The 21,113-nt window shown below is 42.8% G+C and overlaps 1 protein-coding gene across 2 annotated transcripts; it reads right to left on the minus strand.

Moving 5' to 3' along the window:
• Window positions 1-973: 973 nt before the first annotated feature.
• LOC310783605 (protein phosphatase 1D-like) lies at window positions 974-18,443 on the minus strand. 2 transcript variants are annotated; one of them, XM_083644496.1, is made up of 7 exons: window positions 17,855-18,443; window positions 15,128-15,353; window positions 10,108-10,232; window positions 9,826-10,007; window positions 9,280-9,513; window positions 9,032-9,146; window positions 974-1,319 (listed from the first exon to the last, which is right to left on the minus strand). In XM_083644496.1, the coding sequence occupies exons 1-6, from the start codon at window positions 18,378-18,380 to the stop codon at window positions 9,036-9,038; spliced, it is 1,404 nt and encodes a 467-aa protein (XP_083500622.1). In that variant the 5' UTR covers window positions 18,381-18,443; the 3' UTR covers window positions 974-1,319; window positions 9,032-9,035. The 2 variants fall into 2 exon arrangements, with proteins under 2 accessions (XP_083500622.1, XP_083500621.1); XM_083644495.1 differs by having other exon boundaries at window positions 974-1,322.
• Between the last annotated feature and the right edge of the window lie 2,670 nt (window positions 18,444-21,113).

The following is a 21,113-nucleotide window of genomic DNA, read 5'->3' on the forward strand; positions in this document are numbered from 1 at the left end:
ATAAAATATACACCAATTGCAGCTAAAACTGGTAGCTCTGGTTCTACTATTTGAAGCAAATACACTTTTTGAAAGGCCCACAGTTTAGAAATGATTAAAATCCAAAGGCTGATGAACAATAATGCCTGCAAAGCGACTTGACGAACGAAGATAAAAGTACCATTGACACCTATACCAGACATACCAATTAGCTGAGTAGTAGCAAATGTGATCATGACAGTACATAATTGGCCATTACGAAAGACGCTTAAAAAAACATGTTATTCTAACCAGAGACCATTGCTTGTCATATTTTAATGTTTATTTGGCATTTGTTATCCATTTTGGGCTGCATAATCAATGCCAAGGCCTTCTACTGCAGCTGAGCATGTACGGATTTAAGAACAAATTCAACATCAATGACATGAGACGGCAACACCACACTAACCACCCCCTTTTCCCATAATACACTCACTGAGAACCGTCTCAGCTAAAGAGAAAGATGCCAAACAACTGGTCTGAGGTATTAACCCCAACCCCAAGACTGACAAGTAATGGGGCCCACCCCTTGTAAAATACAAAACAAATCCAGAATAATTATTTATTTTGTAAAGATCTAAACTCAAAGATTGCATGCGTCACAACTCTAAACTAAACAGGTGACCTGAAGTGATCTCAGATAGTAGTGATTAAAGATCTCAAAAATAAATCCTTTGGATATACTTTACATACTTAGGTATGAAAATAGATTGCGTAGAACCAATATTTTTTTTAATCTTCATAACTCCTCCCCCCCCCCCCCCCCCCCCCCAAAAAAAAGAAAAGAAAAAAGGGAGGGGCAATTTTTTTTGATAATGAATTCAGGTTAAAGAATTAAGATCCAGATGACAAAACATTTATATTCTCCTATTTACATAAAAAGAAATCTATAAAAAGTATAAGAAAGGCCTACACAAGGTACAGCAAGATGCACCGTTAGGCAAGTGGATGCAGATCCTTGTCCTCGTCTCATGACAATTTTGCCTCTTCTGCAAGACAAGATACACCACGCATACAAGTCGGCTGTGTGGTGCTGTTGTATATTGCGAACATCGGAGGAGATTTTATGTCTCTTTTGGGTCTGCTTCCCACAGGTGTGTTCACTGTGTGCTCTGCTGTTGAAGCGTCTTGCGGCACAAACTTAACAGAGGAGTAGGTGGGGTGGAGGCCGTTCGAGTCCTCGAGTCTTCATTTTCAAAAACGTTTGCGGGGACCGTCTGAGGGCGTGACGGAGCACTCAGGGGGTCGTCAGGTGAGAGCTGTGAGGTGGTACAGGAAGCAGCTCCACACGCATGGCTCCACTGCTGGGGAAAAAAACAGCAAATCAAACAATTGTTGGGTCTGTTACTTTCTCTTTTGGAATGAACCTCTAACCCTAACCCTGCAAATCGACATGTGACGTTAGTTATCATTCATCCCCCCCTTCCCGCTACTACTTTCACCCAGCTGGACAGTGTATGCACTAGTGCAAAACCCTGTATCTATTAATTGATTTATTAATATCATCATCATCATTAAAAAGCTTCCCCCCTCTACAGCATTATCAAAAGTACTACGAACTACTACATCACAGAGGTAATAGAAGCACTACATCACAGAGGTAATATAAGCACTACATCACAGGTAAGAGAACCACTACATCACAGGTAAGAGAACCACTACATCACACAGGTAAGAGAACCACTACATCACAGAGGTAAGAGAACCACTACATCACACAGGTAAGAGAACCACTACATCACACAGGTAAGAGAACCACTACATCACAGGTAAGAGAACCACTACATCACAGAGGTAAGAGAACCACTACATCACAGAGGTAAGAGAACCACTTCATCACAGGTAAGAGAGCCACTACATCACAGGTAAGAGAACCACTACATCACAGGTAAGAGAACCACTACATCACAGAGGTAAGAGAACCACTTCATCACAGGTAAGAGAGCCACTACATCACAGGTAAGAGAACCACTACATCACAGGTAAGAGAACCACTACATCACAGAGGTAAGAGAACCACTTCATCACAGGTAAGAGAGCCACTACATCACAGGTAAGAGAACCACTACATCACAGGTAAGAGAACCACTACATCAGAGAGGTAAGATAACCACTACATCAGAGAGGTAAGATAACCACTACATCAGAGAGGTAAGAGAACGACTACATCACAGAGGTAAGATAACCACTACATCAGAGAGGTAAGAGAACCACTACATCACAGAGGAAAGAGAACCACTACATCACAGAGGTAAAGAGAACCACTACATCACAGAGGTAATAGAACCACTACATCACAGAGGTAAGAGAACCACTACATCACAGAGGTAAGAGAACCACTACATCACAGAGGAAAGAGAACCACTACATCACAGAGGTAAAGAGAACCACTACATCACAGAGGTAATAGAACCACTACATCACAGGTAAGAGAACCACTTCATCACAGGTAAGAGAACCACTACATCACAGGTAAGAGAACCACTACATCACAGAGGTAAGAGAACCACTTCATCACAGGTAAGAGAGCCACTACATCACAGGTAAGAGAACCACTACATCACAGGTAAGATAACCACTACATCACAGAGGTAAGAGAACCACTACATCACAGGTAAGAGAACCACTACATCACAGAGGTAATAGAACCACTACATCAGAGAGGTAAGATAACCACTACATCAGAGAGGTAAGATAACCACTACATCAGAGAGGTAAGAGAACGACTACATCACAGAGGTAAGATAACCACTACATCAGAGAGGTAATAGAACCACTACATCACAGAGGTAAGAGAACCACTACATCACAGAGGTAATAGAACCACTACATCACAGAGGTAAGAGAACCACTACATCACAGAGGTAAGAGAACCACTACATCACAGGTAAGAGAACCACTACATCAGAGAGGTAAGATAGCCACTACATCAGAGAGGTAAGAGAACCACTACATCACAGAGGTAAGAGAACCACTACATCACGGTAAGAGAACCACTACATCACAGGTAAGAGAACCACTACATCACAGAGGTAAGAGAACCACTACATCAGAGAGGTAAGAGAACCACTACATCACAGAGGTAAGATAACCACTACATCACAGAGGTAAGAGAACCACTACATCAGAGAGGTAAGAGAACCACTACATCACAGAGGTAAGAGAACCACTCAGTGTTTCCCACAGGATTTTGAGTATTTGTGGTGGGGGACCGCAGACCCGGGGGCATGCCCCCCCGCAAGATTTTTTTTAAACATTTTAAAGTAAAATGCATGAATTTGGTGTACTTTGAGAAAGCTTAAGAGCAAAATTAAAAGGCTAGATGTATGAAGAACATGTCATCATTACTGTGCTGTGGGTTTACAATGACAAACTAAATTTCTCCCTATAGGTCAGGGATACTCAACTTGCTTTGCCACTTTCGTGAAATGATAGAAGGCGAGGGGCCAGTTAATAAACAAACAATATACATTTTTCTGTAGCGGATTGTAGGTTTTTGGGGTGTCAGCCGGAGTTTAGGATGACAATGTTGTGCCCACCGGATAGTTAGTTAGGTTAAGTACATACATAAGTGCCTGGGTAGCGAGCAGATGGCGGTATTTGACAATTTAGCAGCTAAATCATAGATTATTGAAAGATATTCCATATTCCATACTGAAATGCTATAACAGAAGTATTGGCCAGAATGACATGAACATTTATTGGACACTTATTCAGCGGGTATCTTGCATGTTGCGTTCAGGTGCACTGTGTAAAAAAAAAAAAAAAAAAAAATTTGGTCAACATCTTTTTGTGGCGGTCAAAATCCTTTTGTGGCGGCCCGCCACAAATTCCTTTATGTATGGGAAACACTGCCACTACATCACAGAGGTAATAGAACCACTACATCAGAGAGATAAGAGAACTACTACATCACAGAGGTAATAGGAGAAAGATTAAAGAGTCATCTTCAGCCCACAAATAACTAGAACGACCGCAACGCGGACTTATGCCTCCGCCATTAGTTCATTCTACAGTCCAAATCGCCATTTGAGGCAAATTGGAAGAAATTCCGTCAAGGCGCTCCTGAGATGTTGCGTTACAGGTCTTGGAAATTGGGTGTGTGAGGTCACAGTGACCTTGAACTTTAACCCCCAAATGTCCTTGAGTCCAAGTGGACGTTTGAGGCAAATTTGAATAAATTCCATCAAGACATTCCTGAGATATCGCGTTAACAAGCTTGAAAATGGCATTGGAGAGGTCACAGTAACCTTGATCCTTGCGTCCAAGTACGATGTTTGAGCCAAATCAGAAGAAATTCTATCAAGCCGTTCTTGAGATATTGTGTTAACGAACTTGGGAATGGCATTCATGAGGTCATAGTGACCTTGACCTTTGACCACCAAAATTTAATCAGTTCATGCTTGAGTCCAAGTCGATGTTTGAGACAAATTTGATGAAATTCCATCAAGGCATTCCTGAGATATCGCGTTAACAAGCTTGAAAATGGCGTTCGAGATGTCACTGTGACCTTGACCTTTGACCACCAAAATCTAATCAGTTCATCCTTGAGTCCAAGTCCATGTTTGAGGCAAATGTGATGAAATTCCGTCAAGGCATTCCTGAGATATCACGTTAACAAGCTTGAAAATGGCGTTCGAGAGGTCAGTGACCTTGACCTTTGACATTTGACCACCAAAATCTAATCAGATCATCCTTGAGTCCAAGTCGATGTTTGAGGCAAATTTGATGCAATTCCGTCAAGCCATTCCTGAGATATCGTGTTAACAAGCTTGAAAATGGCATTCGAGAGGTCACAGTGACTTGACCTTTGACCACCAAAATCTAATCAGATCATCCTTGAGTCTAAGGCCTTGGCCACACTGATCCATCATAAAATGGACAGAACAGATAGACGGATAGATTTATGTCCGTTGCATGTACAAGTAACCTACTTGTACAGCAGGTGGCGGTAAGCACCTTGAAGGTGTCAGCGACCTGCCTATAAACCGAGAGAAGAAGAAAGCTGGCGTCAGCTAGCTGTTAGCTCTGTGCGCTACATTACTTATGTGGCAGTGACACTGACTATCACGTTGTACAACAGCGGGATGGTGTACACAGCATTAATTATAGCTTCCTTCACGGCCTCGGCCGCCATCTTCTTTGAAAAGTTGAAACAAATCTCGGAACGCCTCCTCTCGCTCGACTCTGATTGGCTAAACGGACAGTGACTATCCGACCATCCGATACGTCCATCCAGAAAAAGTTCATCCCTCTTCAACTTTCTGTCCATCAAAACGTATGCAAATTTTCTGGATACGTACGCTTCTGAGTACTCCACGGACAGCTGACATTGAAAATGAATGGAAGTGAACAGAGAAATGAACGCACATGGACAGACACCACGGATCAGTGTGGCCAAGGCCTAAGTGGATGTTTAAGGCAAATTTGATGAAATTCCATCAAGGCGTTCATCAGATATCGCGTTAACGAACCTCGTACAGACGGACGGACAACCTGGATCCATAATCCAAAAAAATATCTCTCCTCTTAAAAGGATTAGGGAAAAAAATCACCTACTCTTCAGTTTCTCTCTCTCTCTCTCTCTCTCTCTCTCTCTCTCTCTCTCTCTCTCTCTCTCTCTCTCTCTCTCTCTCTCTCTCTCTCTCTCTCTCTCTCTCTCTCTCTCTCTCTCTCTCTCTCTCTCTCTAGTTAAATTGAAAGGACTCCCTGGAGTTAAATTGAAAGGACATGCCTGGATGGGTTAAATGCAGAGGACACTTTTCACCGGCTACCGTCAGCATGAGTGTGTTGTGGCCGCATGCATGTGTTGTGGTGTTCGTGTGACAATAAAAGACGGGGCTTGTCCCGTTATGAGTTTTTTTTTTTTTTAAATAAGCCGCGGAGGAGCAGGGTACATTGCCGAGTCCCGCTCGGCTGGAGTCCACTCCAGTCTGAGCGGCTCGCTTCACCTCACTGGCCCCTCTCTCTCCCCGGCCACAGCGCAACACAGCCGGCTTGGCGAAGTGAAGGTAGGCTACTATCGAGCCCTGTGTCCTGGTTACATTCCCCGACCAGCTGTAGTCCATATCACTGCTGCCTGCTACAGATCAGCTGCTGCTGCTATCTGTCAGTCAGTCACGTTGTAACGTGGATACAGGAGAGGAGGACTATTTGTTTCGTATTGCGAATAGAACGACAAACATAATAATAAAACGCATCGGACCAGTGTGCAAGCTTTACTGTGCGTGATGATTTTTTTTTCGGATGGCGGATTAAAAGAAACGGACTCTGTGTAAACTCAACTCAAACTCATTTCCTCATCTACTCAAGAACAGCCAAATCCACAACTGTAGAGTGGGCATGGCTTCGAAGGTCTGGGCTCCAGACCTATAGGCTATAAACTCCTTGTCCAGGGATAACAATCATAACATTTTGATGTTTATTTATTTTTATTCTATTTGTTTATTTGGCAGGGACATATACAAAAAAAACATTAAACCCCATAGGGGAAGAGATGCTTTGTAACAGATTTAGCCATAGGCTACTTTCCATCTGGAGCCCCTGTTCTGTTGCACCTTTTTTCTTTTGGAAAAGTAAATGCATGATAGCTGTGGGATATAGGCTACTGGTTGTTTTATATTCATTGTATTTACACAAAAAAGAAAAGCTCTGTCCAGTAACCTGGAACACTTTTATTTTGAGATGTTTTTGAGTGAGATCGTCCTACCTCATGCAAATGATAAGAAATGTGACATGAATCTTAATTTTCTATTAAAGCAAAGTAAAAAAAATAATAATCAAAAAATAACCCGTCAATTATTGTTCTTAGAAAGAAAATCGGAATCGGCCAAAATCGGTATCGGGAAGTCAGACTATTCAAAAGTCGGAAATCGGAATTGGCCAAGAAAATGGCAATCGGTGCATCTCTAATTGTTAATTAACTTGACAAAATTAAACAAATTTCCTTTGCACTATCCGTTTCTCTGGTAACACCCATGGGACAGACTTGGATCAAAACTATCCCAATCCCATTAACGACATGAGACTTATACATTCAGGCGGTGTCTCGTCATAGACGCATGGTCAATGCAGCATGGGGGAAATCCTCACATTTTCCTGTGATGGAAAAATGTTCCATCACACTCCCCATTCAGCATAGTTAGCATTTAGCTGCTAGCCCAGCCCAGGACAGGATCGGGGATTCAACCACCGCAGTAAACGCACATCTGAACAGACGTCTATGTACCTGTTCTAGAATCCCTAATCCTGTCCTCTCAAACAGCTAAGAACCTTGGAGTGATCCTTGACAATCAGCTGTCCAACTCAGCCTACATCGCAGCAACTGCCCGCTCCTGTAGGTTCTCCCTGTACAACATCTGCAAAATCCGTCCGTTTCTCACAAGGGAAGCAACACAACTCCTGGTCCAGGCACTGGTCATCTCTCGCCTGGACTACTGCAATGTTCTTCTGGCTGGGCTACCTGCTGCAGCCATCCGACCGCTTCAGCTCATTCAGAACGCTGCAGCCCGTCCTGGTTTCAAACCAACCCAAATTCTCTCATGTTACTCCCCTCTTCCGGGACCTTCACTGGCTTCCCATCTCGGCACACATTCAATTCAAAACACTGGTTCTGGCCTACAGGGCAGTACACCAGACAGCCCCCCTGTACTTACAATCTATGGTCAGGCTCCAAATCTCTCACCGTTCCCTCCGCTCCTCCACCAGTGCAGGACGCCTCGCCCCTCCTCCACTACGGGGGCTCAAAAGTCGCTCATCCCGTTCGCGACTCTTCTCGTCCCTGGCACCTCAATGGTGGAACGAGCTTCCACCTTCGGTCAGGACGGCCGAATCACTGCCGATCTTTCGGAAAAGACTAAAGACACACCTTTTCAGGCTCCATCTGGGCCCTTCTTGAACTAACTTCTTTCTCTCTAAAAAAAACTAAAAAAAGAAAACCAACCTGAACTAAACTTGTACCACTGTTCCTTCAGAAGTTGTAGTTGTCATAGACTGTGTTGCATAGTTGATTGCTCTATTGCTGACAAAAATGTGTTATTGTAAGTCGCTTTGGATAAAAGCGTCTGCCAAATGACGTAATGTAGAATGTAGAATGTAGTGTAGAGCCGCAGCACCATCCTTTGGTGAGTCCGCCGATTGAGAATGGGGGGTTTTCCCCCACCGTCTAGTCTCACGCGCCAGCCATAGTAACATTTTGTGGGTGTTCCCACACAGACCCACTGTATCTATACAATGAAGACTTTACTTCTACTCTAGGAAACGGCACAAACCTTGGGGAGCTCTTGTGGGCTGTGAGCTACCTACCTACTCATATTGATCAATGTTTAAATGCACAATGCTTATTTGTTGCTACTAACTGTGGGCGCTTTGGCCAGGCATTTGCTTCACCCACCTCCCAGGTGCTGAGAACTGAGTCATTTTGTATGTATTAGAAAATGATCCAGTGGGCAAGTGGTTTACTATACTGGTGCCTGTGACTCAACATCTTGCGCTCAGACTTCTAACTCTGAAGTGAGATGAAGGTTTCAGGTGGCAGTGGTACCGACGATAACCAAGTTTAAAAATAAAAGAGTTTTTAATTTGTGAAAAGGTTATACATCTCGTCAATTATTTGGATGTTACAAGAACAAAATGGTAAACATTTAACAACAGAAGCCTCCTCCTGCTCAAATTAACTTATTTAAATCTATATGAGCAAAACTTATTCAATCGTAATAGAATACCAGTACAATTACTATTGCTACTACTACTACTGTTACTTACTACTACAGCTAATAATACTGGTCTTGCTAAATCAAAAAGACTAAGCAGCTGTAATGATCTCTAAAGGTAATTGTTATTCCTACACTAACCAACTCAAACTTCAAATGCCTGTGAATTGTTTTGGCCAACAGGTTCAACAAGAGGAGCCTGGCCTTGTTCAAGTATTCAGAAAAGAGTAAATTGGTTAGTTCATTGCTGGCTGGTTGTGTTACTGACACTTTTGATACATTTTCATTTACTGAGCAGTCACCTCACTACCACTCCAGGCATGTCCACTCCTCGTGTTCTTCTCCATATATTTCATCTTCTTCACAAAACATGTCAACCTCGTCTTCCACCCGTAGCTGTTGGCCCCGAAAGAGTGCCTAATATAAAAGACACATAAAAAAATACATTGAATAAAAGCTGGTAAAGGCTGCTCTTGATATTTACTGAGCATTTGGAAAACATCTGTCATTGTGCTGTATGATCCTGATGCAACGCGGCAGCAGCACTGACCTTTATAACTGTACACGAGTCGTAAGGATATTCTGGGACAGGAACGTCAATTCCATCAATTCCTGTAGCCATGTCGACAAGAGTCTCCTCTCGATGCATAGCAATAGGCGGACCCTGGCGATCCTGCAGGGCCAGGACAATAACTGTTGTGTTGTCTGCACGAAGCATGCGGTCTTTCCAAAACAGAAGGGCAGTGCATCCCAACCGGGTGGCACAGGACATTCCCCTTGGTCCCTTGGGAGCAAACAGAGAAATCAAACAGCTGAAGGACAATGCACATTTAATAAAAATTTGTTGGAATTGCAATTTCAAACATTTTTTCTTCTTCTTTTAAATCAAAATATTTTATCCAAGTCTATTCTTTGCCCTAAATGGGAATTCTAAATGAAACTAAATCTTTCATTATTGCCAGTATCCCACCATTGTTTTTAATTGCAGAAACTCAAATTGAGATACAGAAATACATGATGAATTGTGCAACGATTGCTCAAACTCAGATAAGAATGGATGGCATTCTAAAAAGGTAGATATTGCAAGATCACATACCACCATTTTGTCATGGCTTTGACACATGTTGACAGCATTCTTAGGAGGCATCATGTTCCATAGCCCATCACTGCCAAGGATGATGTAGCGATGATGCTTTGGGTCAAGAGTCACCACGGTGGTATCAGGCTCTGGGGAAACCACAAACTCCCCACTGTAGAAATCATAGCTCCATAGATCACCTTTCGAACAAAAAGGAAAATATATTAGTATTGGGTGAATAATAATAATACAGTCTAATTATGTGCACACCGATCGCAGCCACAGGGTTGCTGTGTTTACCTAATGCCCGGGCCACAGCCAGGAAGGGGATCTGGTCAATGACAGTACTTCTCCTCACAGGGCCACTGTGGGTCAGCCTGGGTCTCTTCCACACAACACGGTTCACCCCAGATTTCTTCATGACACTACAGTTACACAAGCAGAACACCACACATTTCAGTGCATAGGTACATTTTTACTCAGGCTGAAAATAAAGCAAAATGTCTGTCGGCTGCTCTGTTCACACAGAACCCCGATTCTGCTGATGGCTTTTATCCATGTAATAGGTACCACTCTGTGCTGAATTAAATCCGTATGCATATTAACAGTTAGGCTAATTGGGGACTTAAAAGAGAAGCCAAGGATGTTCAAACATTGATTGTGATGCTGACTGCTGCGATACAGACATCACAATTGTTGAATGTGTTTCTTCACAAAATGTTTATCAAATCTGTTTTAATGTTGTGATGGGAAACTGGAATGGAAATATGGAATGCAACATTCTACAACATTCAGCAGACACTTGAAATTGACGTTAACTAGAAATAAGTCGGCCAGGAAGAGCGATGTATTTAATATACTTTTATTTATACTACAGTTAGAGATGCTGCGATCGAGATTTTTCAATTCCGATCCGATTTCGATATTTTAGCTCAAAACCGATCCGATTCCGATCAAATTTCGATACCCGATTCGATACCGATTTCGATCCGATACCGATACAGCACATATTTAAGTCTCTCTATTCTGTCTGATAGCTAGCAGGCAACAAACATTTTTAGGGTTAGGTATGTATGTGTGTGCTTTGGTAATATAGTATGTAAACGATTTAGTTCATCTAATTCATTTGATGTAAAACTAAAACATAACAATCAAATTAGGGCTGGGCGATATGGCCCGTGACAAAGCAACATTATTAAATAATTTAGAGCAATGAAACACGCAGAGTAATTAACCTTAAAGACGTTAACTCTCTCACATGTAGGTACACACAATCAGACAGACTCCTGCTGCACTCTCTATAGCCTACATGGAGTAAAGAAACGCTTCAATGAGGTAGCCTATGTGCTCTCAAAACAAACATTTTGGAAGGATTATTCGCTGTAATTATTATTTGAAGTGTCCATATAATGCCACCGCAGATTTTCTGTTGTGGACTCGACTGTGATCTATTTGTCAACTTTACTGCAACGTGAGTAGGCTGTGAACAATTGAGTGCGCATGAGGTAATTAAAAGAAATCAGACAGCGAGTCTGGCCGTATCTGCAAGCCGTGTGCGCACCTGCTGCACTACGTTTAGTAGCCTACTACTGCAACATGGCCAATTGAGAGCGCATGAGGTAATTAAAAGAAATGGGGAAGAATAAGAACTGTTTCTGTAGCCTGCCTAGTGCCTACCTACCTCTACATGCTAGCCTACCTCCATTTGAAACACTGCGCGGTCACGCCATCCGCACTTTGGGGAAGCGTAGTCGGTTGCGCTATCTGAAGACCATGGATTAATTGAAGAAAGACCGACATGAAAGCAGCAGCGCAACTCATCCAGAGCAGGCCTAGGCTACAACTGTTGTCGCGCACGGCAGCATGTGATGTGAGTGTCTGTGTGTGTGTGTGTGTGTGTGTGTGTGAGAGAGAGAGAGAGAGAGGGGGGAGAGAGACAGTTATTAGCTGCTTTGCACACCTTGGAAGCTCTGCTGTGCTCCTCCTGCGTCCGGAGACATATTACATTAAATTGGCCGTTGCGGGCTGCTGGGTTGGGCTGGGTTCGGAATTTTCAGATATTTTAACGGGGCGGGCTGGCTCCAATGATGGGTTGGGTTGGGGCGGGCCTTAAAAAAACCTGACCCGCGCATCACTACTGGCCATCCTAGGCTCAACGCGGCCTCTGTGTGCTGCTGCTGCTGCTGCTGCATGCTGGATAGAAATCCTGGAGCGGAGTCATGGAATGGAGTGCTTATATCGGAGCCTTGGATCGGTCATTTTCGCTGGAATCCGATCCGATCCGATCCATGTTTTTTGGCTGATATCGCGCCGATATCCGATCACATGATCGGATCGCAGCATCTCTAACTACAGTGCAGTGCCCGTTCCCCTCCCACCCCTTCTCCCCATTCACCTAGAGCCATATGAAATCCGCGTTCACGGAATCGTGGACGGAATTGCGGAATTGAAAAGCAAAACACAGAATTCAGAAAAATTTAAACAGAAAAAAATGAATTTGGGAAAAAATAAAATGGAATTTGGAAAAAAAATAAAACAGATTTCCTATGGCTCTACATTCGTTTTTTTCCCTTGCGCCCCCCCCCCCCCCACACACACACACACACACACACACTGCACTCCGTCAGGTCCCCCCAAGTGCACACCCCATGTTTGAAGTCGATCAGAGATGGGGACTTGGACTTGAGACCTGGGGCCCTATCCTCGCAAAAGCGGTAATTTAGCGTTTGCGCTGGTTTAACGGCGCTCGCAATGCAAATTAGGGGCGTGCACAAGCGCATGCATGTTATAACCAACGCAAAAACGTGGGGACAGATGGCATTCTCCTATCATCAGGAGCGTGCAATTACTTTGTGCTAAGAGCTTTGAAAAGCACCTCTTACGTGCTAAAATACCGCGCTGCGCTTAAGTGCACCATAACCTGCGTGCTGCAGAGTAATTGCTTTTGGATATGTCATTACACACGGACGTGCCACGCCAGGACATCAAATTATGCAGTTAAAATTGGGTATTAGCAGGTATTAACTAGGGATGCACACAATTAACCGAAACTCGATTAATTGCTTGTTAAGGATTTACTCGAGCAAAGAAAAATTACTCGATCAAAACAAAACATAAAAAGCAACGCATTAAATGGTGTTTTCAAATCATTTTTCAATGATCCTCCAGAGGGCGCAATGATATCACTGTAACAGACTGTGTTCAGCGTGTATGCGAGGCTCTGTGTTTGTCCCCTCAAGAGTTGCCATAGTGAGGAAGTGAGGGACTTTGTTGTTGACCAGAGCTGGTGTGTGCTAACCTATGGTGCTAACGCTAGGAGCTAACTGAGAATGAATGTGGAAACGTGTTATAACGTTACAGCCTGACTCTCGTTTATTGTTTTAACAAAGTGTAAGTAATAGGCGGACCCGGACACTCGGCTACATCACTATAGCCCTTTTCAGACAAGTCATAAGATGCTGTTCAAGTAGAACAGTGTTCATTCGGATAAATTGGCTCGCCTGGAGTAACCTCGCGTCACAATCTGCGTGGGTAAGTGAGCCCCTGCGGGCGTGACGGGGATTCTGGGCAAATGTTGACATGTTTAAAAAGTTATGCCTCCACGTTTTTATGTGTTTCATAGCGTAGGCTATGCTATGCAATGCTGTGAGGAATATACAATACTTTGCTGCTGCATAAATAAACATTTTATTGAGGAAAAAACGCATTTGGTATGGTTTGGATTTTTTTTTTTTTTTTAATTACAATTAATCGATTGATTGATTGTTAATGTTAGCAATGATCGAGTTTGGAATTTGCGGAAAATGTGCATCCCTAATGAGAACCTTTTATCACATCGCAAAGAGGGAAATTAATTGAGAAATCTTGTTGGATAATGGACATTGTAGCCTACTTGCAATAGGCTATTCACCTTCACCTATCCCATAACCCGGAGGGTCGTTGGCACCACAGACGATCTGTCAACAAGCTCTCCCCATCTCTCTCTGTCCTCGGCACGAGTGAGTCCACTCTAAATCCTCACATATTTTCTTTTGTCTCCGCCGTTTCCCCGCTGCAAACACATTTCTATTTCCCAGTCAACAAAAGAACCCAAATTGCATCAAATCACAGATGTTTTTAACGGGTATATGATGTGATGTTATTGTGAGAGATAGGCCTATCCAAATTGCACATGGAGAGAATTACAGCATATTGCATGCCTCGTGCAAACACAGCGATTGCGAGGCGGGAATCTGATTGGTTTGATTGATGTAATGCCCAGACATTGCCTGGCCACACCTGTGAATAATTCTGGTGCTTAAGACCGTCCAAATCCCTTTTGCGCTGGCATTTTGGGGGCGCAGATGACTTGGCACGGCTCTAATTTGCGCCTGCGGCAGGTCCCGTGAACGTTTCCGTATCCCCGCTGAGAATTGCATCCCCACCATATTTCGGGGCTGTTTTAACTTAGAAAACAGGGAGGTCACGTCTACCCAGACAATTATATAATTTTTAAACAGTTACGTTTTCGTATAAATCATTACAATATGCTTCCATTAGCTGGGGATGCGTTTAGCGCCGGCCGGGCGGGGGTTCAAAACTTGGCATAACACCTGGACACTTGCGCTTGGCGGACTGCAATCGTTAAGGCACACAAAAGGTGCGCAAGCGCAAATAGGGGATATCGCCTGTACAAAGATAGGGCCCTTGGACTTGAATTGTACTTAGGTCACACACACAGTGACTAGGGACGTGTCCTCAAAGACTTGAGACTTGACTTGAGATTTGGGACTTTTTTTTTTTTGTGTGTCAACATAAGGAAATTTCTACTAATAATAATGTCAATTAATCAATGCTGATACTGTAAGCCATGAATAGTCAAAGACATATAGAGAGGCAAAGTGAATGTCACTTTCTGCTTCAGCACTGTACCAGAGATTCTCTTCCGCAATTTATTTTCCCATAGACATTTCATAAAATGCTTATAAAAATTGTTTTACTTGGTCAAACCAAACGGTTAAGCTATATTTAGAATCGGGAGAGACCATATATATATATATTTTTTTTTTTACGTTTTGGTCTGAGTGAAATGTTATGTGGTCTCTCCTGTTTCTAAATATATCTGAACAGTTTGGTTTGAACAAGTAAAACTCTTTTTGTAAGCATTTACGAAATGTCTATGGGAAAATAAATGGCGGATGAAAATCTCTGGTACAGTGCTGAAGCAGGAAGTGACGTCCCACCTTGGCTCTCTATAGTATGCTAGTATATGCATGAGTCCAATGGAGAGTCCACTTTACATGAAGCCCCCAGACCCCCCCCCCCCCCCCCCCCAACTCACCTGCCACCCAGTCGCTCAATCCGTTCTTTTTCTTGAGGAAGTTCAGGTTTGTGGTCTTGTGTGACTTCAAGTGCCCGGAGGGTATCAGAGTCATTGTCTTTCACCCCAACCACCACTGCTGAATCCCCTACATGCGCAACAAACATGTGAATACCCCGGATCACAATCACGCTGGCTGTGGTGCCGGACGTACTTGGCAGGCCACTAACAGTCTTTGGCCATGCAGCTGTAAGAGGAAAATATGGATAAATATTTAAGAATGATTGACATTACCTGCCCATCAATTTGTTCATAGTTTATAGAGGAATGGTAGTAGCCTGGGTAAACCCAGCCTTCAACGTGACGTCAGAGGCTATGCCTGTAGGGTACGTTTCGTGACTGATAGCACATAGAGGTCACGTGGAGGCTGGGTTTACCCAGGCTAGAATGGTAGTGCAAGTATCAGTGGTGAGAATAATGGGATAAGAAAAGCAAAATAGCATAATTTTCAAACTACTCTAAGGGCTAATGTCCACCAGCTCCGGAACAAATGCGGTACGGCTGCGAACAGACCCACACATTTATATAATCTGTCAGACGGATGCGGGATCCGATAAAAATAGAACGGGTGCGTAATTCTTCCGTACTGCATGTATTGCCCATCGAAATAGCTTAGAAAAGTTTAAACTACAATAACGACGACAAGGAATGGTATTGCAACTACATTTCTGTGTTTGTGCCAAGCAAGTTGCAATACCATTCCGGAAATGTGGGGGGCATTAGTGAGTCGTACAGTGAGTCAGTGAGTCGTATGTCCGGGTTGCTATAGATCATACATGGGCAACATACGGCCCGCGGGCCGTATGCGGCCCGCGGGCGCCCCCTGTGTGGCCCGCGATGGAATTGCAAAAAAAAAAAAAAAAATTTTTTTTTTTTTTACAGTGCACTTGAACGCAACATGCAATATACCCGCTGAATAAGTGTCCAAATGTTCATGTCATTCTGGGCAATACTCTTCTGTTATAGCATTTCAGTCTGAAATATGGAATATCTTTCAATAATATTTATGACTAAAAGGCCAAAAGTAATCTCTTGTGTAAGAAATGACTGTTCTACATTGAAGTAGAAATTTAAATAATTAATTTGTTGGTTTTGGATTTATTTAGCTTCAAGAGTGCATTTTTGTTCTTGTGTGACCTTCAACACAGGCTTTGAGAATCCCGGGCCACTTACTGATACTTATGCTTAAATTAACCCACTCATATTCTGGTTTATTTCAAGAAAAACATTTCGGCTAGTGGAAATTCTAATTGGCTGGTAACTTTAAAATCTAGCAGCCATACTGGCAGGTGGTGAAAAAAGTTAATTTCAAGCCCTGCAGGGAGAGCAGGTGGTGACATAGGAGTGAGTGAGGAAAAGGATCAAATATTGGTGGTTAAGACTGAATAATGACATCACAATTGTTAATTTATAATGAGTTATTCCTCTAAACCTGGCTTCAAATGCCCCAAATTTTTCGTGCTGGCGCCGTTCAGCCCTCAGCAAAATCTGGTAGCGAGGACATTTTTTTGTGGCCCTCTCTATTATCAAAGTTGCCCATCCATGGGTTACGGCATGACAATATTTGTTCGGCCCCCGGCAACAATCTGGGTTTCTCATGTGGCCCCCCATGAAAAATAGTTGCCCACCCCTGCTATAGATGAATGATTTTTGGTTTTTCAAAGACAGAAAAGTGGATTTTATGCAACAATTTGGAAGCGGCAACTACATTTATTTAGAAGAAGAGGATGTTATGCGTCGGATAGCGTCTTCACTTCAAGTTTCTGGGTTGGTTGGTTTTAAGACTTAGACGCGGCGATTTGATGAGAGATGCTATAATGGTCCCCGGGCGCTAACGATCAGTATGAGCGAGAGCGCCCGGCTAGCAGGGTAACTTGGATAACAACATTGGCTCGGAGGTAGGTACAGTTTTATTGTGATTGATAGCGTGTATATCGCGTGCAGCCACTCAGCAGGCGTTACAGTGGCTGTGAGGACCACGGATCCTGATTGGCTGTAGGGTGTCCATTAATTTGTGATAATGTACACCAAGCTAAGTAGTGTTATCGTGCATTCCTTTATAACTGGGAACTGGTAATCTTACCGGTTCAAAGTTCATGAGCTGGGACGTGACGTCACTAGAGCTGGTAGAGCCTCAGCAGCCCCGACGTAAAAAATCCAAGATGGCTGATCCGCGCAACAACAGTAGTTATAATCGTATAAATGCTATTTAGCACTTCTGTCTTGTTTGTGTCTCATTAAATCAGCTGTACACACAGCACGGCCTACTTCTATCTGTGTGGACATGAGGCTGCAGTGTTTGTATGCGCAAAATGACACGAAATGCCTTGTTATCAACTGTTATTGCTAACAATGGCTAGCCTGGCTAGCGAGTGGATCTGACCAGTGAACAAACAGTGAACTTCCCAGCTCAACTTTTCTGCAAATGGAATGCTAACAAAACGGATGTGACGTAATGAATTAGCCTCCACATCCCAGTTCTTTTGCGATAAAGGAACGCACGATTAGTGTCACATGGCTCTGAGTACTGAGTAGCGTTATTTCCAGGCAAATGGTCTGATAATGGACACCTCCTCGACATTAACCCTTACATACCCTCTATAGACATTTTGACAGAAAGGATTATGCCCAACAATTAACATTTTTCCAAGTGCAAGAAGAGTGCATGTAACCTGTTTGTCGACTTACGTAGCTCTTTCCACATTGCGTGGTGGCAGGCAATGAAGCCTTTCCGAAGGGCAGCACACACTTCACTGTGATCCTTCGACCAAAACCCCCTCTGCCTTTTCAGCAAATCCCACAGATTATCTCTTGCGAAATGTGCTGCTTCTCGGCCCCCGTGGCCATCAAATACAGCGAAAAACGCCACCGATTTCCGAGTGTCGACTGTTTGCTCTGCGACTTTTTCCTTTGATACCGATGTACCTCTGTTGGTCTCGCTGTTCTCTTCTAATAGACTTTCTACCCACATTGCAGAAGCCGGAGCAGGTTTGCGAGTGTGATCGAGTGTGTCATCTGCAGTCTGTTTGGTGGGTTCACTCTCTGCTTTTGCGGGCTCCCCTCCTCCATGTATCTGCGAATTTAGACAATCTTTTTCCGTTGGTGACGCCGGCGTCGGCTCGTACTCGATTTTTATGTCGAGAACATCCTCCATGTATTTCCTCCCTCCTTGCTGGGACCATGCACTCATACGAATAATTAATGTGTCGTCCATGATTGTTAAAACCTAGCGTTAGCAACCTACAACTACACGATACATGTAGTTGCTAACCGGTAGCTTGCAGGCTAAAGTATTTGAACCAATTTTGCCGCGATACTGTTGCCGAAGGCTTCCTTCCTTTTTTGTTTATCTTCTTCGACGGGTCGTAAATGCCCCGCTTTACGTAATGACGTCATCTTTCCCCACCTATCAACCGTGGCAAAATGCTGCCTAGCAACTACGCAGCAGCGCAGCACGCGTGATACGCCCACGCATGCGCCCACGCATGCTTCTGACCTTACGCTGCCTTCAAATGCTATCGGAATTTACGGGCGAACCATTTAATTTCTGATTTTTGCCTGGCCCTCGACTTCCCCTCGCCTCTTCCCCACTTTCCCCACTGCCATCATCTAACAGTGAAGTTCCTAACTTTGAATCTTTGAGGACAGAGGGAGCGAGTCACACAAAAATGCGGACAAAATGCAGACGGAAGAATTCAGAAAGACAACCAGATAAAATAAAATAAAATAATCTTCTGGCTAAAGCTGCATGGATGCGCGGCAAGTCGTACTGGTCGTAATGCTATTTGTGAGTGCCAAACACGGCGAGGAAAGTTTCTGCTGCATTTGTGTTAAACTGCTGTGCACCATGATGGAACACTTTACTACTCCTTGCAAAATAGCACCATCTGCAGGACATTGTGTGTATGTGCATGCTAGTTATTCTTTCTTTTTTCTTTTTACAACAATAGTAATACAATGACAGAGTAACAAACAAACAAATATACAACGCCAGAGATTACAGAAAAAACTTTGCAATTAGAAAATCAAAAAAGTACACTATTATATATTAGTTATAGCAATATACTCTGCTTCTTTCTTAAACCTGCAAAAAGAGGGTTTCGTTTTTAAGACTTTGCCAGTAATATGATATTACAAAGAAAAAAAAATCATTTTCTAAATCTCTCGTAATTTCTAAACCCAAACAACACATCCTTCAAGCAAAGCACAAATGTATCATATATGGAGTCCAAAATGAAACGACAGATACCTTGCCACAGCTTCCGAGTGTGTTCACAGGTCCAAAACAAATTAAATACAGTCTCTGGGTGCAAGTTACAAAAATATCACCAAAAATGACTTAACAGGATAACAGCGATGAATGATCTTAAAAGAAATTTCTTTCACCTTGTTAACCAGTAGATAAGAGACTATAATTTTTCCCAACATATGTCCTGATTCTGAGCGAGCTTATTCCAAGAAGCTATTACATATGGGACAGAGACACAATCATATTGGAGCAAGGTGTGGATGTTTCTATTATTTTTACAGGAACCAGGCTGAAAACATAATTTTCCTATAGGTGTGTCAACTGGATCAAGTGAAGGTGTCGCATCAGAAGCAGGAAAGGCATAACCCTTATAAAGCATGATAACACCAGAAGGAATAGCATCAAAAACAATGGCAAATTGTTTAGGCCTCACAGGGATCTTATAATGATTGAGAAATTCTTGGTAGCCAAAAAGCTTTCCCTCTTTATTGAAAAGTCGACTCACCCGTACAATACCATTCCTAAACGAATTGTCAAAAAATAAAGATTTCTTTTTGTAGCACACATCCCTGTTGTTCCATATGAAGTACCTATTTGGGGGAAAATTGTGTTTATAAATAAGAGACCGAGCCAAAAGTGCTTGCTTATGGAAATTTGAGAGAGAAACAGGAATCCGGTCAATATTATGATTACAAAGTAGAACAAATTTCTGACCACCCACGTAATGTATTAGAAAACATGTGACAAGAAATAAAATTCCAAACAGAAGTAGGGTCTTTCAAGTAGTGTCTAATCCAATTAACCTTGAAGTTGTGCTAACTATTCTTGGTTGTTGTTATAGGACGAATCAGCGTGACGTCACTTTCCACCCAGAAATGCGGAACCCCAGTTAACTAGTGATAGAGAATGGAATTTTAACCACTCTACATCCACTAAATGTATATATAACAATATTAACCAAATGAACTTGAAGCCAGGAGTCCAGGAAGATGTCTTATGTAAGAATATTTATTACCATAACATTCTCTGTCAATATGTATTGTCAGAGGGCTGAATCTCAATGTACACATTCTTATACGTTATACAGAGTCAAATATTCAGCGGCGATGTCACAATTTGACATACGCTTTATAGGCAAAGGAAGAGGAAAGGCAGAGAGGAGGGGGGGATGAACTTTGGAAATGTGTGTGCGTCGTGCATTCTGGCCTGACTTGGAGGGTTATCAGTTGTTATGGAACACGACGCACTGACCAAGGTCTCAGCAAAAGGAGAAGTCCTCTGCCATGGGTGAATCTATATGTCATTGTGTCAGATGTCATGTCATGTTAACTTATTGTAGCATAATTATGTGTATGCAAATATAGCTTATTGATTAGGAAATGCCAATGGAACTTATATTTTTCTCCAACAACTAGTATGAGTTGTTTATTTGTTTATTTGTTTATTAAAAAGGATCCCCATTAGCTGACGCCTAGACGTCAGCTAGTCTTCCTGGGGTCTAAGAAGTTGTGCCAAACAAACGTTAATATCTCAAAAACTACACATCACATCGCTTATATTTTGACATTCTGATCGAGAATTAGCTCGAGTTTGATGTATAATTATGCATGTCGTGTTAAATTTGTGTGAACTGTTGCTGTTTTTAAAATGTAAACAGGGTCAGCCGGCTGGAGTCAGACACTCAAGCCTCCCAAAGCT

The sequence above is a fragment of the Poromitra crassiceps genome (genome assembly GCF_964638095.1).
Source record: "Poromitra crassiceps genome assembly, chromosome: 1".
In the NCBI taxonomy this organism is placed as follows: Eukaryota; Metazoa; Chordata; class Actinopteri; order Beryciformes; family Melamphaidae; genus Poromitra; species Poromitra crassiceps.

Coding starts and splice junctions, on each gene's coding strand:
- LOC310783605 (XM_083644496.1), bottom strand. CDS start 18,380: ATGGACGACACATTAATTATTCGTATGAGTGCATGGTCCCAGCAAGGA. Junction 10,008..10,107: donor GGCTGTGGCCCGGGCATTAG/GTAAACACAGCA, acceptor TTTGTTCGAAAG/GTGATCTATGGAGCTATGAT. Junction 9,147..9,279: donor ACTCGTGTACAGTTATAAAG/GTCAGTGCTGCT, acceptor CTTTTATATTAG/GCACTCTTTCGGGGCCAACA.